Genomic DNA, 24,465 nt, shown 5'->3' with positions numbered 1-24,465 from the left:
GCTCTTTCTTTCTCACTGGTGAAGACCATGGATTGTCCAAGACTGAACGTTGGATAAGCAGTCCGACAATATGGACGCAGTGAATGGTTCAAGACGGGATAATAGAGTTTTAAAGTTGGGTACCATCGTTCACATAGAAGCTGGCTCAATGCTGTCAGATGTTGTTAGTAAAGGGATTGTATACATGAGGAGAGGGAGCAGCAAGAACAGAAGCAGGAAGCATGCCCAACATGTAGAATGTTGTTCTCTGCCTCAGATCTAATTGTTCAGCATGGCAAGTTTCCGTAAGTTGCTCTTTTTGTAGAGTCATAGAGTCCTATAGTATGGAGAAAGGCCATTCAGCCCAAACTGGTCCATGCCAACTAAAATGTCCATCCACGCTAATCCCATTTCCCCACACTTGGCCCATATTCTTTTTTTTTAATAGATATTTTTATTGAAAATTTAACATGTTTTTACAAGCTTACAAATAAAAAAAACACAAGTACAAACACTAATATACAATTAAATCTTAAATAAATAATAGCCAGAATCTGTCAAATAAAAAGAAGAGATACAGAGAAAAAAAAGACAAAACTCAACTAACTACTAATCTAACCTATAACTAGCCAGAGTGTAGGATCAAATATCTTACATTACTCAAGAGAAAAAAAAAAGCATAACATAGTAATTAAATAGTGAAGTACCTGCTCAGAATGAATTAACATCAAATCATAATAAAACCCGTACTCATGCGGGATTCCTCCCCAAGGCGTCCCGGACCAGCCAGAACCGTTACCTCAACTAGATGAAAGTCCTTGACAAAATGGCTGAAATATCTGTATCTATGTAATTCAAGAAGGGCTACCATATTTTATAGAATAATTCAGTTTTTTGGTGCACCAAATTTGTAAGGAAGTCAAGGGGAATACATTCCATGATTAATCTGTGCCCATTCGGAACTCCTGGAGGGCCCTCAGCCATCCAGTTTACTAAGATATTTTTCCTTGCACAAAAGGAGAGAATGGAAAATAATTTCCTCCTGTGCACATCCAGAGAAGGTAAGCTCAAGAAGCCCAGGAGAAGAGATACTGGATCAACTCTAATTTTCATTCCCAAGATTTCTGTCCAAGTATTTGCTACTTTGGTCCAGTATTTGCGGATCTTATGACATGTCCATAAGCAATGTGTAAGAGTGCCCACCTCTGTTTTACATTTGGGACACATTGGAGATGCTCCTGCCCTAAATTTTGCCAATCATTCCGGTGCTATATGAGCCCTATGGAGTATCTTTAACTGAATGGCCTGGGTTCTGTTAGAAATGGAAATTTTTCTGGATTTTCGCAGATGTCATCCCACAATTCCTGATCCCATGTTCTAAGCAATAAATGATTATGTAATAAATGAAGAGTGCTGACCAAAGTACACCCATTGGCCACAACACTCTACGTTCTCTATCTGATTTATAAAAGCTATCTAATAGCGTAGTCTTCTTCTGTATGTAATCTCGAATCTCGAAAGAGGTCTCCATTAGGTAGTCCAAATTTCTGATGCAGCTGTTCAAAAGACATCAGGACCCCCTCCTCAAACAGATCCCCTAAACAGGAGATACCTCTGGACCTCCAGGATTTGAATGTGGCGTCTGTGAGCCCCAGTTGAAGACCCCATGCCCACTATAGGAGTATAGAGGGATATTTTAAGTGAATTACCCTTGTTTTGCCGCATTATATTCCAGGCTTTAATTGTGTTTAATACTATAGGGTTTTTACAGTGGTCCATAATGATTTTCATCTTATCTAAAAAAAAAGAGGTTAATAAGAGGGCACTTTACTTGAGAAGCCTCGATGTCCAGCCAGATTGATTGCAGGTCAGACGAGACCCTGTCTCATCTTAACAGGGAACACATCCAAGGAACAGAAGGTTCGGTGTTTCGGGCATAAGCCCTTCTTCAGGAATGAGGAAAGTGTGTCCAGCAGGCTAAGATAAAAGGTAGGGAGCCTTTTAGCCTGCTGGACACACTTTCCTCATTCCTGAAGAAGGGCTAATGCCCGAAACGTCGAATCTTCTGTTCCTTGGATGCTGCCTGACCTGCTGCGCTTTTCCAGCAACACATTTTCAGCCCTGATCTCCAGCATCTGCAGACCTCACTTTTTCCTAGTTCACATAATGGTCAAACAGAATATGAACTTTCTTATTTTGACAGATTTTGACTTGGTCTGAGATCATGGTTTTCAAGTGAAATTAAAATAATGTTTATTTATTTTGTCAGATTTATCACCTTCCCAAGGATTTGCAAATGTTAGTATAGAGTTTGTGAGTTATTTTTACCATGGATATTGGATGACGGCTCGGGGTTATACAGAGATGAGGGTTGTGTTGAGGGCGTGGGGTGGTAAGAGAGTGAATGTCAATGAGCTGTACACATCACCAGACTGGGCTGTTATTCCTGATGAAGGGCTTATGCTCGAAACGTCGAATTCTCTATTCCTGAGATGCTGCCTGGCCTGCTGTGCTTTGACCAGCAACACATTTGCAGCTGTTATTTCAATGAACAGAGATGGGCCTCAGTATTGATCAGCCCCTGTTCCTGGGCTGGGTCTGATGAATATAGTGTTGGTGGGCAGAAGTAGAATCACAATGTTTTACTTGTTAAGTCAATTCATTGTTCATCTTGTCATGCCTGCATGAAGATTCTTGTGCTTCAATGTGAGAGTTGGCCTGAATTTTATAAATTAATATGAAAGGAAGGAAAAGGAAAATCCCAGTATTATTTTGGCTGACAACAGGATATAAAACCTTATTTCTTCACTAAAATGTTGACATTCTTGTTTTTAATGAACTGATGTTGAGGTGGTCATTCCTACAATGTATTAGTATCAAAGCATCACAAAATATCTACTGCTTATACCCATCATGACAGCAGCACTTCGTCAGGCATCGGAAATCCACGAACAGCAGCCACAGCATTTTCAATCATTTTCTCCAGCATTTCACGAGTGGTCTTTTCAGTAGAAGCTCCAATGTGGGGAGTCAGGATGACATTTGGTAGGTGTAGTAAAGGATGATTCCTTTTAGAAAAAGCACAAGATGGTTGTGAAGTCAAATGGGTTTCTGTGCCGAGGTCATTGATTGCTATTTTTGAAATGATAATATGAATAAATGAATGTGACAACATACCTCGGAAGGGGCTCTGGTTCAGAGACATCTAGTGCTGCTGCACGAATAACCCCATTCTGAAGTGCTTTCACCAAAGCATCCTGATCAATCACTCCACCTTGAGATATCAAGCAAACTCTGTTAGCTTGGTCTCATAATCTACTGTATGTGGAACAAAGATTTGAAATATGCTTGCAAAGTAAAAGTTATATCATTTTAGCAACATTTATTTTGGGGAAATTTATCCCAAAACTGTTTTATTGCAGTCTAGAAGGCAATATCATTCATTTTACTTGAAATAAATTGCATCTAACACGTAACTGTAATGTTAACTTTATAAAGAATTCATTAACTCAGAAAAGATTGGTTGAGGTAACCACTATCTCCTCAGCTGTTTTCTTGATTACTGTTCATTATGTTTCTCCATGGACAAGACAGAATGGTTCAACAGCAGCACTGTTTCAATGGTTAGAGCAAGTCAGTAGTGGTTTGAAGAGATAGGGACATGAATGACAACATCAAGCATGTTCACTTCATGTGCCTGGGCCTGAGTGGCTGCTGTGGGTAAATGTAGATGGGTTAGGTTTAGACTTATGCAAGTGTAAATCCTTCTAGGTTGAATGGATAGACCACTAGTAAATGGCTGTGGATATTTGAGTACTTACCAACACAGTCAAGTTGTGACTGGGAGAATGTTGCAATAATGGCGAGGAGGAAGAGTGCTTACTATTGCCTTCTATCTGGAAATTGCAAGTGCAGGCTAAGTGACTGGGCCTGTGAGGGAGGAAACTGCAGCGTACACATCAGAGGACTTTTAGAGGGAACTAACAAAGGTTACAAGCATGTGAAAGGTCAAGTGCAAAAGCCTGAATGATGCGTACTCCCTGGTCATGCTCCAAAATTGACTGTCTCTGAAGGTGGCACCTCTCTAGCACAGCCACTGGTGGTCAACTGTTTGACTGCTAAACTTCGTGCAGAAAGGTATTTAAACATTTGGAATCTTTATCCAGAAGGGCCAAAGGTGTCAGCAGCACACAAAGCGATGTGTACACATTGTCCCCTCTGATTATAAGTGATGCTGTCAGCTCTGTGCACAGACTTCAATCCATGAAGCCCCTTGTTTGACCACGAACTCCTGCTGGATGATGTGACCAAGTATCATAACTTGCCTCTGCCTCTACTTTATTGCATCTTCTCCTGAAACTCTTATGCAGGATTTATTTTTCTCCACACTCATTCTAAAACTCTCTCAATGGCTTCCAATCCTCCACTTAGCTTCAAGTCATCCTGAAACAGATCCTGCTCACACATCACCAGAACCAAGCTTTCTTGTATTGATTTATAGTCCTTTTCTCAATATTTCATACACAATCGATGAAAATTTCATACAGTTTATACACCAGCAGTACTGCTCTAATCTTGACCTTCAAGTTGAAGATGGTAGTCCACTTTGTGAGGTGATGAATGAGTTTAACTACCGCATGGAAAGCTCTGTAATATGTTCTTATATACAAGAAGTGTCTTGTCCAGTCCTGTTTGACCCTTACTAATTGGAAAATGCTGTCTCTTTGAAAGGAAACATATTTAGCTGACATAATTACATAAATATTTAGGCTGCTCCCTGGAGATGCAATGCTGAAACCATCAATCAGTGGAATCCACAAGTGCTCCTGTGGAGAAGAGTATAATCTGTGGAATCTTGAAAAGACCCGTCCAAACAAATTAGTTTTGATAATTTTCTGAGTTAGAAATGTGTCACTTTATAAAAGATTTAATAAAGTTACACAATTAGAAACCTCTTAAATAAGGAACTTAGTCATAGCAGACAGATGGTGAAAACATTTTTGCAAATGAACCTATTTTTGTAAAACAAGCAATCACATATATATATTTTCTTACCACGGGAGATATTAATGAGAGTAGCGTTGGGTTTCATGAGGCGAAGCTCTCTTTCCCCTACCATCTTGGAAGTTTGAGGAGTCAAGCTTACCACTATCATCACAAAATCTGATTTCAGGAGGAGATCGTCAATTTTTGCACAGTAACAAGCCCCAACCAGCCTCTCTTCTTCCTCAGCCCTTAAAATAGATGAAGCAAGTGTTATTATAAAGATAGTGAATTTTTAGTACCTGGTATCCATTTTAGTTTAGTATGCTGTTTTGGAAATTGTAGGGGTGATGGACTCTCAGGAGAATGTAGCACAAAAAGCCAAGTTTCTGGTATCGAGATTGGCTCTAATGTAATCAGAGGACATTGGGTTCCAAGCAATTGATTGTGATAAGGTACTCTGCAGTCAGAGGGACAGACAGACATTTCTTGCCTCCCTGGTGCCAAGATCAAAGGCATCTCAGACAGGATGCAGAATGATTTCAAAGTGGAGAGGAACCTGCTGGAGATAATTGTACACATTGGAACTAAGGACATAGAAAGGGAAAAGCATGAAATTCTGAAGTGAGAAAAAGAAAGTTAGGCAGGAATTTAAAAAGGTCTTCGAGGGTAGTAATATCTGGATTACTCCTGGTTATACGAGCTAGTGAGCAAAGGAATAGGAGGATGGATCTGATGAATGTGTGTTTGAGGAGCTGGTGCAGGCGAGAAGGATCATTGGAATCTCTTCTGGGGTAGAAGTTACCTGTACAAGAAGGACAGATTGCACCTGAATTAGAAGGAGACTAATATAGTAGCAGGGAAATTTACTCAAGCTGCTTGGGAATATTTTAAACTGGTAAGGTGGGACAGTTGGGGGGGGGGGGGGGTGGTGGACCCAGGGAAATAGTGAGGAAAGACATCAATCTGAGACTGGTACAGTTGGGAACATTGAGTGAGTCAAACATTCAGGGCAGGCAGGGACAAAGCAGAGAAGAAGGTAGGACCGTTAAATTAAACTACATTTATTTCAATGCAAGAGGCCTAAAAGGGAAGGTAGATGAATTCAGGGCATGATTTGGAACATGGGACCGGGATAACATAGCAATTATAGACACATGACTCAGGGATGGACAGGACTGGCAGCTTAATGTTCTTGGATACAAATGCTATAGGAAGGATAGAAAAGGGGAGGTAGGGCAAGAGAGGAGGGGATAGCATTACTGCTGTACTTAGGGAGGATATTCCTGGGAATACACCCAGGGAAGTTATTTGAGTGGAACTGAGAAATAAGAAAGGGATGATCACCTTATTGGGATTGTATTGTAGACCCCATAATAGTCAGTGAGAAATTGAGAAACAAATTTGTAAGGCAATTTCAGTTATGTGTAAAAATAATAGGGTGGTTATGTTTGGGGATTTTAACTTTCGAAATTTCCAAATTAGGAGTTTAGAAGGAGAGGAATTTATTAAGTGTGTAAAAGAAAATTCTCTGAATCAGTATGTGGACGTACCTAGTGGAGAAGGTGCAAAACTTGACCTTCAAGTGTGACTTGAAAGTGTGATGCCAACAGTGTGGGTTCAATTCCCATTACTGGTTTGAGGTTACCATGGTGGACTCTCCTTCTCAACCTCATCCCTCGCCTGAGGTCTGGTGAGCCTCAGGGTAAATCACCAATGAAGAGAGCGGCCGCTATGGTCTAGTAAGAATATGGCAACACAACAATGCCAAAATGCCAACAACATAGGTGCAGCTGCAACGTGACCTCCTAACTCCTATACTCAATGCACTGACCAATAAAGGTGGGCATACCAAATGTCTTCTTCAATATCCTGTCTACCTGTGGCTCTACTTTCAAGGAAAGATAAACCTGCACTCCAAGGTCTCTTTGTTCAGCAACACTCTCCAGGACCTTGCCATTAAGTGTATAAATCCAACCCTGATTTGCCTTTCCAAAATGCTGCATCTCACATTTAACTAAATTCCATCTGCCACTCCTCAGCCCATTGATCCATCTGATCAGGGTCCTATTGTACTCTGAGGTAACCTCTTTGGCTATCCACTATATCAACAATTTTGGTGTCATCGGCGAATTTACTGATTATACCTTCTATTTTCACATCCAAATCATTTACATAAATGACAAAAAGCACTGAACCCAACACCGATCCTTGTGGCACACATCTGGTCACAGGTCTCCAGTCTGAAAAGCAACCCTCCACCACCACCCTCTGTCTTCTATCTTTGAGCCAGCTCTGTATCCAAATGACTAGTTCTCCCCAATTTCCAAACTTGCTAACCAGTCTATCATGAGAAACTTTGTTGAACGCCTTACTGATGCAGTCAGTATAGATCACGTCCATTGCTCAGTCTTCATCAATCCTCTCTGTTACTTCTTCAAAAAAATCAATTAAGATCTTGAAACATGATTTCCCATATACAAAGCCATGTTGACTATCCTTAATCAGTCCTCTCCTTTCCTTTCCAAATACATGTAAATCCTGTCCCTCAGAATCCCATCCAACAGCTTGCTGGTCACTGATGTCAGACTCAAGTGTCTATAGTTGCCTGGCTTCCCCCATTTTCCAGCACCACACCTGGGACTATTCAAATAACTGAGCAAAGGGCCCAGCAACCACTTCTCTCGCTTCCCACAAAGCTTTAGGGTACACTTGATTTATCCACCTTCACACATTTTAAGATGTTTAGCACATCATCCTCTGTAATAGGGACATCTTTCAAAATGATGCCATTTATTTCCCCACATTCTCTAGCTTCCATATCATTCTCCACAGGATTCACTGATGTAAAATACTCGTCTAGTATCTTTCTCCCACCTCTTGCGGTTCCACACATAGGCAGCCTTGCGGATCTTTAAGGGGTCCTGTTCTCTCCCTAGTTACCCATTTGTCCTTCCTTTATTTATAAAGTCCCTTTGGATTCTCCTTAACTCTATTTGCTAAAGCCCCTTTTTGCCATCTTGATTTCCTCTTAAGTATATTTACAAGGCCTTTATATTCTTCGAGGGAATCATTCGATTTCTGCTGTCTATATCTGCCGTACGCCTCCTTTATCATGACCAATACATCAATTTCTCTTGTCATCCAACATTCTCTATACCTAATAGCCTTACCCTTCACCCTAACAGGAACATACTGTCTGTGAATTCTCATTAAATCATTTTTCATGGCTTCCAACTTTCCAGTGGTTCCATTACCTGTGAATATCCACCCCCCATATACTTTTGAAAGTTCTTGCCTAATACCATCAAAATTGGTCTTCCTCCAGTTTAGAACTTGAACTTTAGATCTGGTCCATCCTTTTTCTATCACTATTTTGAAAGTAAGAGAATTATGATCACTGGCCCGAAAGTGCTTCTCCACTGACACCTCAGTCACGTGTCATGCCTTATTTCCCAAGAGTAAGTCAAGTTTTGTTCCTTTTCTCGTAGGTGCATTCACATACTGAATCAGAAAATCTTCTTGCACACACATAACAAATTTCTGTCCGTCCAAGCCCTGGCAGTGCCAGTCTGTTTGGAAAGTTCAAATTCCCTAACATTACCACCCTGTCATTCTTACAGATAACTGAGATCTCTTTACAAATTTGCTTCGCAATTTCCTACTGACTACTGGGGAGTCTGTAGTACAATTCCAATAAGGTGATCATCTCTTCCTTATTTCTCAGTTCCACCCAAATAGATTTCCTGGATGTACTCCCTGGAATATCCTCCTGAAGTACAACCTGAATGATATTTCTAATCAAAAACACCACTCCCCCTCCTGTCATGCCCCCCTTTCTATCCTTCCTATTGCATTTATATCCTGAACTTTAAACTGCCAGTCCTTCCCTGAGCCATGTTTCTGTAATTGCTATGATATCCCCGTCCTATGTTCCGCCTTACCTGTTGGGCTTCTTGTATTGAAATAAATACATTTGAATTCATCAGTCCAACCTGTTCTCTGCTTTATTCCTGACTGCCTTAACTAAGGTACTCCATTTTCCAATTGCAGCAGTCTCAGACTGATCTCTTTTCTCATTATCTCCATGGGTCCATCTCTTACTGGTGCAAATCCTTCCGAGCATTTCTAGCGAATCTCCCCAATATGTATTAGACCCCTTCCAATTCAGGTGCTATCATCCTTCTTATACAGGTCACTTTTCTACGCCAGAAGAGATTACAATGATCTAAAAATGTGTACCCTTCTCTCCCACACTTACTCAAGAGCTACGCATTCTTCTGTTCTATCCTCATATTCCTACTCTCACTTGCTCATGGTCGAGAGTTAATCCAGATTTTACTACCTTTGAGGACCTACTTTTCAAATTCCTGCCTAATTTCCAATATTCTCTCCTCAGAACCAAGTCCTTTACTCTTCCTAACCAACAGCGAAATTCACAGCTGACCCTGGAGGAAACTCTGTGGGAGAGCTCACAGCACAGGAATGCGTACGTGCTTAGTTTTTAAGTAAAGACTTGCTGTAAATCAACAGTAGTGAGTAGAGTGGATTATTTTTTGATCACATTTTTAATTGAAATCTGTGTCCTAATTAAAGTTTAAAAATATGAGCTATAAGTATTAAGTTAGCCTGGAGCAGTGTTTTTATTAGAGTGGTGCTGGAAAAGCACAGCAGTTCAGGCAACATCCAAGAAGCAGGAAAATTGACGTGTCAGGCAGGAGCCCTTCTTCATTCCTGATTTTCCTGCTCCTCGGATGCTGCATGACCTGCTGTGTCTTTCCAGCACAACTCTAATATTGATGCTAATCTTCAGTATCTGTACCCTCAGTTTTACCCAGTGTTTTTATTTAAGTCAAAATAAGACTGTGCCATTTTCTGGGTCGGTAGATTGTGAAGGAGCAAAGATGGCCTTCAGTAGAGTGGTGTGATATTCCTCTCAGGTGTGAGAGTTGAGGGAGAGTTGCCTTGTTACTGATGACTATGTCTGCAGGAAGTGTCTTTGGTTGCAAATCCTATCCGATTGCATGGGTTGGTTGGAGTGGTAGTTAGAGGCGATAAGGAATTTTCAGGAGGTAGGGAGTGTGATCAATGACAGTTATAGGAAAGGAGAAAAGCCACAGATAGAGCCAGGATGATGAGTTCCGTGATCAGTCAGTAAGCACTCAAATCAGTCTGGTTCTTTAAGACTTCATTCTTTATCTCTTAATATGGCCAGGTACACAGCATCCGGAAACACAGAGGTTATACACTTCCGTGTTCCTCAGAGGGGCTGTCTACATGGTTAAAATAACGGCATTTTTATACTTTTCTTAAAGAAAGGTACAGGCCATGATCACATAGTACATTCAGACAATTAGCAATCAATACATGATACTGCTTTATTTGACAGTTACCTGGTCCAATGACATTTCCTGGGAACCAACTTTGTTTCCCAACAGTCAGGTCACCCTTATCTCACTAACTGAGCCATTGCACTTGCATCTGAAGGTCAATTAGGATGTCTAGTAATGTCTTATCTAGTCTAGTTATTTCTATGCTGTCAAGGGAGCATTGTCTTCTAATCTCTATTGAAGCAGACTGTGGTTACTCAATTATGCAGCTATAATAGCACAATTGTCAATATGCAGCCTGAAGCCATTTCGTCATGTTATTTGCATCGAGAAGCCATTTTATTGCCACCTAGGTTATTAAGAATATCTGTTCAGCAGTCATTCCTGACGACAACAACTAGTTATCTCAGCCTGTATTCAGGTTTCCGATCCTCATCTCCCCTCTTTGATCATTTCATGACCATACCATAGGATGGGAGGGCATAGATTAGATCAGTTCAATCGTTTTTGCATCAGTATTTACTGTGGAAAAGGATATGGAAGATTGAGAAAGTAGCGAAATAGATGGTGACACCTTGCAAAATGTCCATATTACAGAAGAGGAAATGCTGGGTGTCTTGAAATGCATAAAGGTATATAAATCCCCAGGCTAACGTGGTGTCACTCTTTAAGAAGGGTAGTAAGGACAAGCCAGAGAATTATAGACCAGTGAGCCTGACGTCGGTGGTGGGCAAGTTGTTGGAGGGAATCCTGAGGAACAGGATGTACATGTATTTGGAAAAGCAAGGACTGATTAGGGATAGTCAACATAGCTTTGTGCATGGGAAATCATGTCTTACAAACTTGATTGAGGTTTTGAAGAAGTAACAAAGAGGATTGATGAGGGCAGAGCAGTAGATGTGATCCAAATGGAATTCAGGAAGGCATTCGACAAGATTCCCCATGGTTATGGTTAGATCTCACAGAATACAAGGTTAGATCTCACAGAATACAAGGTTAGATCTCACAGAATACAAGGAGAACTAGCCATTTGGATACAGAACTGGCTCAAGGGTAAAAGACAGAGGGTGGTGGTGGAGGGTTGTTTTTCAGACTGGAGGCCTGTGACCAGTGGAGTGCCACAAGGATCAGTGCTGACACCAAACTTGGAGGTGTAGTAGACAGCGAAGAGGGTTACCTCAGATTACAACAGGATCTTGACCAGATGGACTAATGGGCTGAGAAGTGGCAGATGGAGTTTAATTCAGATAAATGCGAGGTACTTAGCAGGACTTATACACTTAATGGTAAGGTCCTAGTGGGCGTTGCTGAACAAAGAGACCTTGGAGTGCAGGTTCATAGCTCCTTGAAAGTGGAATCGCAGGTAGATAGGATAGTGAAGAAGGCGTTTGGTATACTTTCATTTATTGGTCAGAGTATTGAGTACAGGAGTTGGGAGGTCATGTTGCGGCTGTACAGGACATTGGTTCGGCCACTGTTAGAATATTGCGTGCAATTCTGGTCTCCTTCCTATCAGAAATATGTTGTGAAACTTGAAAGGGTTCAGAAAAGATTTACAAGAATGTTGCCAGGGTTGGCGGATTTGAGCCATAGGGAGAGGCTGAACAGGCTGGGGCTGTTTTCTTTATGTTACAGCATTGTTTTTTTTATTATTTCAAAAATATACTTTATTCGTAAAATAATCATAAAATAATTTGATGGTCTGTACATTTTGTCATGCCATACATATGTCAACATTTACATACACAGATCAGAAATTATCATTGTTATATACAGGTCTGTGCATTTCTCACTCATATGCCCATATATTTAACTGAGGCGTCAGCAGAGGCCAAGTGACTGCATGGGCCCCCTGTTCTTCTTTAGGCAGGCAGATGTTAAACGGTGGTCTTTCCCCACCTCGCCTTGGCGGCAGCTGCCCCAAGCTTCAGCGTGTCCCTCAACACGTAGTCCTGGACCTTGGAATGTGCTGTTTGGATATTCCTCAGCCTTAGTAGCTTTACACTGTCTCTCATGTCCCTTTTATTTTTTCATCCACCGGTTCACAGTCAGCTATGAACACCTTCCAGCTTGTGGGAGTTCCATCTGCTATACAGACCTCTATCCCCCAATCACATGCAGAATTCCTTCAACTGGCCAGTAAGGTATCTTTCCATTCTTTAGTTAGCAACCAATTAATGCAGCCATGCTCCAAATTAATCATGAGGCAATGAGACAAGTCACTGACAATGTGTAAAGGAATAAAACCAAGTAATCCTGCCAATTAATTCTGATTTTGTTCTTCAGGGCTAATACAATTGATTATTTTATTTATAATTTTTAATAATCATTATCTATAATTCAGAGGTGGAAACTGAACAAATGACTCATATTTTAAAAATCATCAATATAATTGGAAATTCATTTATTCAGTATTCAATACTTAAATGTAAAATGCATACAATTTCCAACTCTGAAATCCATTATAATTACCTGGTTCTAGACCCTTAATGTAAATCCCAGATTAGGCTCCTTAAGCGGTCCTGACCAGTCATTGCTCATTTTCAATGCTATAGGCCGTGAAATGACTGCAGCTGCCTTTAAAGTTCTTGTCTACTCACATGGTAACAAAAAACTTCTAATGCATAAACAATGGCTGAATCCAAAGGCACAGATATTAACAATAGGATGTTAACTTTGTTACATGATTTATCACAACATAATGTTGAACTGAAACTTCAATTGTCATTGAGGGAGGAGATTTGATATAAAGTAAAGCTCTGACTGGCATACCATAATCACCAATGAAACACAGGAGTCTTAACATTAAGTGGAAACAAATGAGTCTGAAACAAAAATTAAATCTGCTAGTATCATTTTCTGAAAATAATGCTGTTGGTTTGGGATGTTTTGGATCTATCTTTATACTTCCAGTTTTAGAAAATTTAACTAAATTAAATAAGTTTCATGCAATTTCTCTACTCAATGAGCAAATGTCAAAATCTGAAGTGATTTTCCACAGAGTTAGATTTAGATTATAACTAAAATTGAGCAGAGACCTACTCTCATCCTGCAACAGAATGATTCTGCATCTGAGGCCCAGAGTTAGTGCTACTGCTTTGCTTCCTTTAGTTAATTTTTTCATTAGAACAACACGTAGGGATGAGATGGGTAAAAATTATCTTTGGCAGTAGCATGTAATAATGGAGAATTTGAGAGCAAGTTTATACTGATGTTAAATGGTACAGAATCAACAGAGAAGACTTTTTAAAAAAAAATTATAATATCGTCTTCCTCCATATTAAACTGATTTGAAATTAAATAAGATTGGCTTTCATGTAAGCATAAAAGTGATTAGTTAGAAATCAACAATAGGGTATCATAGCCTGTAAGGAGTTAATGTTTCATTTCATAATCACTGATGGATCCTTAACCTTCAAAGCAATCATGTTAAATTCCCAAAATGCAAATCAAATTCAAAATAGTCCCGGATCTTGAGCTCCAGGGATCACAAACATTCAATCACCAACAACCAAATGTGCATTCAAACCGAACGTCAAAGGGTTAAACTTCCTGCAAACTGCAGGGAATCAGCAGAGTCTCTCTCACACACACATACACACACACACGAACATTTTAAGGGTAATGAGGCACGGAGATTCCAGAACAGTCAAAGTTAGGGAGTTTAGCCTCATAAATCCTGGCTGTGGTACATAGCTGCTTAACTAAGTGTGCGAGAATTGTATCACTAGCCAGCTTTCTTTTTTAATGTGACAAAAGCAGCAATACTTCATAAATAAAGAACAAACACCAAAACAAACAGAACAAAACCATAGCAGACAAACAAGACAAAGCAGCAAAGCATGACAAGCCAAGCCAAACAGATACAACAGAGAAGATAATCTCAACCTAAAACTTCCACCAGTCAACAACCTGACAATGAACAACAAGACGAATGCTTTCTGCAAAATATTCTTGACATTCTAAAACCCTGACAGTCATGTTATAATATATCGCGATACTTCTTTATTTCGTCTTTCACAGAATAATTTGAAAATCAATTTAGACAACGCCAGTTTGACCGAATTTCAGTCCCTGACCCATTTGAAGTACTTCCTCACGCAGGTCCCTGACCTGTTAGTGAAATCCCCCCACTCTTTTTTTATAAGAGACCCTGTCTCTATTCAGGTCCCCGACCTACTAGTGGGAGTCCCCGACTCTATTCAGATCTCCGATCCGCATGTCCCCAACCTGTTAGTGGGAATCTCCAACTCCTTTCGAATCTTTTCTGAATGAATTCTTACAAGGCCAATCCTTCTTCGGCTGGACTGAGGGATCTTGAATGAGAGGAAAACCAAACAGAGAAAATACTCACGTCTGGCCAGCCGATTCCTGTACATTCAACAGTGGAGGACTCAAGACTCTTACACCACTGCCCACAATCTGTCCGTACTGGTTCTTTGAGACTTCATTCTTTATTTCTTCAGTTAACCAGGTACAGAGCATCCGGAAACACAGAGGTTATACAATTCTGAGTTCCTCAGAGGAGCTGCGTACATGGTTAAAATAAAGGCATTTTTATACTTTTCTTAAAGAAAGGTACAGGCCATGATCACATAGTACATTCAGACAATTAGCAATCAATACATGATACTGCTTTATTTGACAGTTACTTGGTCCAGTGATATTTCCTGGGAGCCAACTTTGTTTTCCAACACTCACAAGCCCTTCATCAGGCTTGTGCCCGAAACGTCGAACTTCCTGTTCCTTGGATGCTGCCTGACCTGCTGCGCTTTAACCAGCAACACATTTTCAGCTCTGATCTCCAGCATCTGCAGACCTCACTTTTTACATTTCCAACACTCAGGCCACCCTTAATTCACTAACCAAGCCATTGTACTTGCATCTGAAAGTCAGTGAGGATGTCCAGTAATGTCTTATCTAGTCTAGTTATTTCTATGCTGTCAAGGGAGCATTGTCTGCTACTGAAACAGACTGTGGTTAGTCAATTATGCAGCTATAATAGCAGAATTGTCAATTTGCAGCCTGAAGCCATTTTGTCATGTTATTTGCATGGAGAAGCCATTTTATTGCCACCTAAGTTATTAAGAATATCTGTTAAGTGGTTGTTCCTGACAACAGCTAGTTACCTCACCATGTATTCGGGTTTCAGATCCTTACTGCGAGCTAGTGAGGATAGGAATAGGATGATAGAGCTGATGAATGTGTGGTTGAGGAGCTGGTCCAGAAGAGAAGGTTTCATATTTTTGGATCATTGGAATCTCTTCTGGGTTAGAAGTGACCCGTACAAGAAGGACAGATTGCACCTGAATTGGAAGGGGTCTAATGTATTGGCTGGGAGATTTGCTAGAGCTGTTTGGAAGTATTTAAAATAATAAGGTTTTGGGGGGGTTGGGGGGAGCATGATGGAACGCAGGCAAGTAATGAGGAAAGAGATCAATCTGAGACTGGTACAGTTGGGAAAATGAGTGAGTCAAACAGTCAGGCCAGGCAAGAACAAAGCAGAGAACAAGGTAGAGCTAACAAATTAAATTGCATTTATTTAAATGCAAGAGGTCTAACTGGTAAGGCAGATGAACTTGGAGCATAGTTAGGAACGTGGGACTGGGATATCTAGCAATTATAGAGACATGGGCTCAGGGATGAACAGGATTGGCAGCTTAATGACCCAGGAGACAAATGCTATAGGAAGGATAGAAAGGGGGCAGAGAGGGGGTAGCATTTTTGGTAAGGAATAACATTGTGGCTATACTTAGGGAGGATATTCCTGGGAATACATCTAGGGAAGTTATTTGGGTGGAACTGAGAAATAGGAAAGGGATAATCACCTGTTGTGATTGTATTGTAGAACCTCCAAAAGTCAGCAGGCAATTGAGAAACAAACTTGGAAGGGGGTCTCAGTTATCCGCAAAAGAAATAGGGTGTCTATGCTAGGGGATTTTTACTTTTCACACATAGACTGGGACAGCCATAGTGTTAAGGGTTTAGAGGGAGTGAAATTTATTAAGTGTGTACAACAAAATTTTCTGCTTCAGTATGTGGATGTACCTCCTAAAAAAGGAGCAAAATTTGACCTACTCTTGGGAGATAAGGCAGGGCAAGTGATCGAGGTGTCAGTCAGGGAGCACTTTGGGACCAGCAACCATAATTCTATTAATTTTAAAATAGTAATGGAAAAGGATAGACTGGATGTAAAAGTTGAAGTTCTAAATTGGAGTAAGGCCAATTTTGACAGTGTTAGACAAGAACATTCAAAAGTTGATTGAGGGCAAATGTTCGCAGGTAAAGGAAAGCTGGAAAATGGGAAGCCTTCAAAAATGAAATAAGGAAATTCCAGAAACCTGTTAAGGTGAAAGGAGAGGCTGGTAGGTGTAGGGAGTGCTGGATGACTAGAGAAATTGAGGTTTTGGTTAAGAAAAATAAGGAAGCATTTGTGAGGTAAAGACAAGAGATCGAGTCAATCCTTGGAAAAGTATAATGGCAGTAGGAGTATACTTAAGAGGGAAATCAGGAGGACAAAAAGGGAACATGAAATACCTTTGGCCATTAGGGTTAAGGAGAATCCAAAGGGAATTTATAAATATATGAAGGGCAAAAGAGTAACTAGGGAGAAAATATGGCCCCCTTAAAGATCAGCAGGGTACCCTACGTCTGGAACCACAGGACACTGGGGAGATACTAAATGAGTATTTTGTATCAGTGATTACTGTGGAGAAGGACTTGTATATCTTACAATGTGCAGAAACAGATAGTGACATCTTGAAAAATGTCCATATTACAGAAGAGCAGGTGTTGGATGTCTTAAAATGCGTAAAGGTATGTAAATCCCCAGGACCTGATCAGATGTACCCTGGAACTCTGGGAAGCTAGGGAGGTGATTGCTGGGCCCCTTGCTGCGATATTTGTATCAAAGATAGTCATAGGTGAGGTGTAGGGAGACTGGAGGTTGGCTAGCGTGGTGTCACTATTTAAGAAAGGTGGGAAGGAAAAGCCAGGAAACTATAGACCAGTGAGCCTGACATTGGTGGTGGACAAGTTGTCAGATCCTGAGGGACAGGATTTACATGTATTTGGAAAGGCAAGGACTGATTAGGGATAGCCAGCCTGGCTTTGTGCATGGGAAATTATGTCTCATGAAATTGATGGAGTTTTTTGAAGAAGTAATGAGGAGGATTCATGAGGGTAGAGCAGTGGACGTGATCTATATGGCCTTCAGAAAGGCATTCGTCAAAGTTCCTTATGGTAGACTGGTTACCGAAGTTAGAATACAAAGAGAACTAGCCATTTGGATACAAAACTGGCTTGAACACAGAAGACAGAGGATGGTGGTGGGAGGTTGCTTTTCAGACTGGAGGCCTGTGACTTGTGGTGTGCCACAAGGATCAGTGTTGGGTCTATGTGTTTTGTCATTCATATAAATGATTTGGATGTGAACATAGGAAGTATAGTTAGTAAGTTTGCTGATGACACCAAAATTGCAGGTGTACTGGACAGCAAAGAAAGTTACCTCAGAGTACAGTGGGATCTTGACCATATGGGCCAATGGGTTGAGGAGTGGCAGTTTGAGTTTAATTTAAATAAATGTGAGGTGCTACATTTTTAGAATATTGTGTGTAATTCTGGGCTCCCTCCTGTCAGAAAGATGCTATGAAACTTGAAAGGGTCAGAAAAAAATTTACAAGGATGTTGCCAGGGTTGGAGGATTTGAGCTACAGGGAGAGCCTGAATTGGCTGAGGCTGCTTTCCCTGGAGCATCGGAGGCTGAGGGTTGACCGTAGAGAGGTATATAAAATCATGAGGGGCATAGATAGGGTAAATAGGTAACGTCTTTTCCCTGTTGTGGTTGTCCAGAACTAGAGGGCATACGTTTAGGGTGAGAGGGAAAAATGATTAGAAGATGTGAAGAGAACCTTGAATGATGAATACAAACTTGACAAGAATTGCAGTTAATAGAGTCATAGAGTCATAGAGATGTACAGCATGGAAACAGACCCTTTGGTCCAACCTGTCCATGCCGACTAGATATCCCAACCCAATCTAGTTCCACCTGCCAGCACCCAGCCCATATCCCTCTCATCCCTTCCTATTCATATATCTATCCAAATGCCTCTCAAATGTTGCAATTTTACCAGCCTCCATCACATCCTCTGGCATGTTATAATCCTTTGAAGATCATTTCCTTAGCAAATGCCAAATGTATAAATATTGTTTAACATAAAACTAACTCAACAAAAGAGGATCAAAACTGAAATCATGTGTACAATAATACAACAGTTAAGGTATTGTAGTTACTACAGTAATTGACTAGCTGTCCAGAAAGTTGTACTTTCACAGGAATTGTCAATATACTCTGGATTGATTTTATGGATCATTTTCCAGTCAAGGACATTTTCATAATGAAAACTTTAAAATCTTCAATTAATAAGCACAATTGGACAGTGTTTCAGAGTAGCCATAGTGTTCTTCCATTAAGAACATTCTTTGATACATTTAAGAATTATAATCTCAAACTTATAAATATATTTATGAATGTACAAACACACAAGTTAGAAGCAGGAGTAGGCCCTCATGCCTGCTCTGCCAATTCAATCATACTTGATCTAATGGTAACCACAAATCCACATTCCCAGCTACAGGAGATAACCTATAACTATGTTCTATCTACCTCTGCCTTAAAAAAATTTCAAGAACTCATGAGAGGTGCCAGAGGACTAGAGAACATCAGTGTGATACAGTTATTGAAGAAGGGAGCAAGGGATAAACCAGAAAACTATAGGCCAGTCAGCACAACCTGAAAGGTGGGAAAACTATTGAAGTAATTCTGAGGAACAGAATTAAGCTGCACTCAGAAAGACAGAGATTAATCAAGAACTGTCAACATGATTTTGTTATGCTCAGGTTATGTCTGACCAATTTGATTTAAATTTTCGAAGCAATGACCGGTTGTACAGATGTGGGAATTACGTTTGATGTAGTCTTTTTTGGCTTCAGCAAGTCTTTTGATAAGGTAGTACATGGGAGACTGATAGCAAAGGTAAGAGCCCATTGTATACAAGGACGTTTGACTAATTGGATACAGAAATGAGTGTCAGGAAACAGTGATGGTTGAGGGATGTCATTATGAATGAAAGCCTGTGTTCAATGGGGTTCCACATGAATCAGTGTTGGGACCCTTGTTGTTTGTGACATATTTACATGACTTAGATGAATGTAGGAGGGTCAATCACTAAGTTCACAGATGATATGAAAATTGATGAGGTGGGAAATAGTGAAGAGGTTCGCCTTAGATTGCAGAAGGATGTAGATGGGCAAGTCAAATGGGCTGATCAGTGGCAAAGGGAATTCAATCAGGACAAATGTGAGGTGATGAACTTGGGCAGGACAAACAAAGCAAGGAAATACATAATGAACATTAGGACCCAGGGAAGTATCAACAATCAGTAGGACCTTGGTGTGCATGACCACGAGTCCCCCAAGGTCATGGGACAGGAAGACAAAGCAGTTAAGAAGGCATATAAGGCTGGTGGTGGAAGGTTATATTTTGGACTGGAGGCCTGTGACCAGTGATGTATAGCAAGGATCAGTGCTGGGTCCACTGCTTTTCCTCATTTATACAAATGATTAGGATGGAAATGTAGGAGGAATGGTTTGTAAGTTTGCAGATGACCCCAAAATTGATGATACAGCGGACAGCCAAGAAGGTTATCACAGAGAACAATGGGAGCTTGATCAAATGGGCTGATGGGCTGAGGATTGGCAGATGCAGATTCATTTAGGGAAATGTGAGGTGTTGCATTTCAGTAAGGCAGAATTTATACACTTATTGGTAAGGTCCTGGAGAGGGTTGCTGAACAAAGAGACCTTGGGGTGCAGGTTCATATTTCCTTGAAGATGGAGTCTCAGGTAGACAGAGCAGGGAAGAAGATACTTGGTACACTTGCCTGCATTGAGTATAGGAGTTGGGAAGTCATGTTCTGGCTATACAGGACATTGATTCGGCCACTTTTTGAATACTGTGTTCAGTTTTGGTCTCCTTCCTATCGGAAGGATGTTGTGAAACTTGAAAGGCTTCAGAAAAGATTTACAAGGATATTGCCAGGGTTGGAGGGTTTGAGCTATCAGGAGAGGCTGAATAAACTGAGGCTATTTTCATTGGAGTGTGGGAGGCTAAGAGGTGACCTTATCGAGGCTTATAAAATAATGAGGGGCATGGATAGTGTGATAGACAAGTTCTTTCCCCTGGGGTGGGGAGTCAAAAAGTAGATGGCGTAGGTTTAAGATGAGAGGAGAAAGATTTAAAAGGGAGCTAAGGGGCAATTTTTCCCTGCAGAGGATGGTGCATGTATGGAATGAGCTGCCAGAGGAAGTAGTGGATGCTGGTACAATTATAACATTTAAAAACCACCTGGATTGGTATATGAATAGGAAAGGTTTAGAGGGATATGAGACAAATGTTGGCAAATGAAACTAGATTAGTTCAGGATATCTGATCAGCATGTATGATTTGGACCGACAAGTTGGTTTCTGTGCTGTACAACCCCCTGACTCTATGACTTTCCTTTTATTAGCCGAAGCATTGAGGAGGGGGAGAGGGTTTCCACTGGAACTATCTTAAACGTTGCTTAGGCTACAGCTAGAGTATTGTGTGCAGTTGTGGAATCCACTGGATTGCACTGGAGAGGGTGCAGAGGAGATTGACCAGGATGTTGCCTGGGCTCAAGACTTCTAGTTCTAAATGGATAGACTGGGTTGTCTTCTTGGGGAGAGGAGACTAGTGGGGCATGATTGAGATGTATAAAGTTATGAGGAACATAGATAGGTTAGACTTGAAGGAACATCTCTCCTTCGTGAAGGGATCAATGACCAGGGATATAGATTTAAGGTAAGGGCCAGGTGGTTTTGAGGAGGTGTGAGTAAACTATCAGTGGTGGGAATCTGAAACTCACTGCCTGTAAGGATGGTAGAAGCAGAAATTCTCAAGTCATTTGAAAGGTATTTAGATATGCACTTGCAATACCAAGGTATAGAATGCTTCAGGCATCGTTCTGGAGAAAGAGATTAGAATAGTTATGTGATTGTTTTTGATGTGCTGTAGACCCCTATAACTCCATTTCTACCACCTTCTTAGGGAAAGATTTCCAAAGACTCATGACCCTCTGTGAGAATAAATTTTGTCTCGATTCCATTTTAAAAGGGTGACCCCTCAGTTTTAAACAGTTTCTCCCATTAAGAAGAAGCATTCTCTCTACCTCCACCAGGTCAACACCCCCCGGCATACTATACATTTTAATCAATCCTTCCTTATTCTTCTAAACCCCAGTGCAAGTTCAACTTGTCAACCTTTTGTCATAAGATAAACCCCCATTCCAGCTATGAGTCTGTTAAATCACTTCTTTACTGCCTCTAATGCATTTACATCCTGCCTTAAAAAAAGATTCCCAATATTGGATCAGTACTCCAGCTGCAGTCTCACCAGTGTCCCTGTAGAACTGAAGGATAACCTTTTTACTTTTGTATTCAATTTCCCTCATGATAAATTAAAACATTCTATTTTTAATGACTTGCTGTATCTGCACATTAGCAAAAGATTAATCATACATGAGGTCATGTAGATCCCTTTGCATCATTTCTACTTTCTATTCTTCGTGCCAAAAGGAACACTGTTGCATTTTCCTACATGGTACTCCACTTGTCACATTCTTGCCCACTCACTCAACCTGTATAGCTTGTTATAGTTTCCTCATGGCATCTTCACAACTTACTGTCCTACATATCATTGTGTCATCAGTAAATTTGTCAACCATATCTTTGGTCCCTACATCCAAGTCATGTACATAAATGGTAAACAGTTGAGGTCTCAGCACCAGTCCCTACTTCCTATTTACACCTACTTTTTACTCCCTGTTAGCCAACCAATCTTCTGTCTATACCAATATGTAACCCACTACACCGTGAGCTTTTATTTTCTGAATTCACTTATCATGTGATACCTTATCAAATACCTTTTAAGTCTAGACATCCATCGGCTTCCTTTTATCCAAAGCATGTATAAACTGTTCCAAGAAATCCAAGAACTCGGTCAAACATGATTTCTCTTTCAGAAAATCATATTGCCGCTGCCAGATTATTGTTGAACTTATCGAAATAATCTGCTATAATGTTTTTTTGTAATAGCTTCTTCCATTTTCCCTACGACAGATGTCAATCTGACTGGTTTGTAGTTTCCTGCTTTCTATCTCACTCACTATCAAATAATTAAAACAGCTGACAATGAGTTTTCTTCAAAAATAAACATTTTTCCTAAGAGTGTCTATTCTCCCATCCATGAATAGGTCAACTTTAAAAGACAGAAAATGGGAGACCCAAGCTGGCAGTGACCCAGCAGGTCTGAGTCTGCAGAACTCTGCCCAAGACTCAGGCTGGATAGGGTGCCCACCCTCACTTTACCTGATAAATTACTTAAAATGGTTTTTGCCCAGCACCCTTGGCCATTTTGCATCAAACTTTAACACGTTAGTGCTTTTTTTAAAATGACTAATGGCAAAGGCTCCCATAGTTCGCAACAGGCAGGGACTGCTCCCCGCCCCACCCGCCGCCACCCCCCAGGCAGCAGCAGAGATGTCCGCGGCTGCCTCGGGGGACTTACCTGCAGAGGCGAGCCTGATCTCGGAGTTCGTTAAACTCTGAGAGAAGATTGATGCATCCATTGAGGAGATCCGGTCCAGGTGGGAGTCAACCTCGGTCATGCTGCAAAAACATGGCCAAGAGATCGAGAAACTCAGGCAGCGTGTCAGAGGGGCAGAGCAATGGGCAGCAGCCTCGGAGACTGCTGCTGAGTCATCCATGAATCAGGTCGGGCTCTGGAGCGGCAAGTCTGGATCCTGGAGAAGCATATCGACAACCTTGAGAATCGAGGCCTCGGAAAAATATTCAGTTGTTGGGCCTTCCTGAATAGGAGGAGGAAGGCCAGCTTATGGATCTCCTGGAGCAATGGCTCCCACAGCTGTTGAAACTGGAGTCGGAGCTGGGCTGGATACGGATTGAGCGGGCCCACTGGGTCACTGTATGTAGGACTGGGTCGGACCAGTGTCCCTGCCAGTTCTAGTTCGACTTCAACCCTTCAGGGAAACACAAATGCTGCTGGAGGCCTCCAGAGTCTTGGGGAAGGATCCCCATGGCATGATGTACAAGGGTTCCAAGATAATGTTGTTTCAGGACTTTTCTCCGGTTGTGATCCACAAGAGGAGGGCATTTGACGAGGAGAGGAAGCATCTGAGGGACTTAAGTATTCAATATTCGATGTGATATCTGGCAACGCTACGCTTCAGTAATGGAGAATCATCAGAAAAAGTAAAAGAATTCCTGGATGCTCTCAAATTAACTGCGGAACTTGAACTGTATGGACAACAACTTTAATTTGTTCCCCCCCCTCTTTGTTTCCTCTTTGTCTTTCCTTCTTCCTCTTTCTTTTCTCCATTTCCCCTTTTGGGAGGTGGGATGGTGGGGGGGCGGGGGGGGTGGGGGGAGGGTGAGTATGTTCATTCCTTAGTCTTTATTTGGTCTCTTATCTATAGCTTGCACAGTTTATTTGATTATTGGGGGATGTCTCTGAGTGGGTTTTTTTGCTTATTTAGTTGCTTCATTCTTGCTGGAATTGTAATTTTGTAATCTTGTATATTTTTATCTTGTATTGGTTTCTTAGGTATAGCGAGGTGATAGTGTCAGGAGGTGGGGGGTGGGAAGTGGGGAGGTGGGTCGCCCACTTATAACTTCTGTTTTATAATATACTGGAATTTATTTATTTTATTTTGTAATGCCTGGGCCGAGGGCAGGGCCCTAGCTGGGAGAGTTTATGGCGGGGTTATTGGAAGGTAGTGGTGCCCCCTGTGAGTAAGGGGGTAAATCTAACATTAAAGAGTCTTAAGTATGGTACACGCTTGCCAGCAGAGAGTGATACCGAGTTTAGTTGTCTCCCTTGATGCAGAGAAGGCATTTGATCGTGTAGAATGGCCATATCTCTTTTATACGCTGGAACGGTTCGACGTTGGAGAGGTCTTTGCTAAATAGGTTTCAGTATGATATAATGATCCCAAAGCAGTGGTTATCACCAACAGTTTAAGTTCGAATGGCTTTAGCGTTGGCAGAGGTTGTCGTCAGGGATGTCCTCTCTCAC

General features: G+C 41.1%; 1 protein-coding gene across 1 annotated transcript; it reads right to left on the bottom strand.

Moving 5' to 3' along the window:
- Positions 1-2,890: 2,890 nt before the first annotated feature.
- Positions 2,891-23,038, bottom strand: LOC132832149 (probable 2-ketogluconate reductase). The gene is made up of 5 exons (XM_060849897.1): positions 22,939-23,038; positions 14,647-14,752; positions 5,035-5,213; positions 3,157-3,253; positions 2,891-3,047 (listed from the first exon to the last, which is right to left on the bottom strand). The coding sequence occupies exons 1-5, from the start codon at positions 23,036-23,038 to the stop codon at positions 2,891-2,893; spliced, it is 639 nt and encodes a 212-aa protein (XP_060705880.1).
- Between the last annotated feature and the right edge of the window lie 1,427 nt (positions 23,039-24,465).

Source organism: Hemiscyllium ocellatum, chromosome 34 (assembly GCF_020745735.1).
Source record: "Hemiscyllium ocellatum isolate sHemOce1 chromosome 34, sHemOce1.pat.X.cur, whole genome shotgun sequence".
Classification (NCBI taxonomy): Eukaryota; Metazoa; Chordata; class Chondrichthyes; order Orectolobiformes; family Hemiscylliidae; genus Hemiscyllium; species Hemiscyllium ocellatum.
This window is presented reverse-complemented; position numbering and strand designations above follow the sequence as displayed.

Excerpts from the sequence above, each read along its gene's own strand:
- LOC132832149 (XM_060849897.1), bottom strand. The coding sequence starts at position 23,038 with ATGACCGAGGTTGACTCCCACCTGGACCGGATCTCCTCAATGGATGCA. Across the intron at positions 5,214-14,646 it reads CAGGAATCGGCTGGCCAGAC|GGCTGAGGAAGAAGAGAGGC; the intron begins GTGAGTATTTTC and ends ATCTATTTTAAG. Across the intron at positions 3,254-5,034 it reads TCTCATTAATATCTCCCGTG|GTGGAGTGATTGATCAGGAT; the intron begins GTAAGAAAATAT and ends TGATATCTCAAG.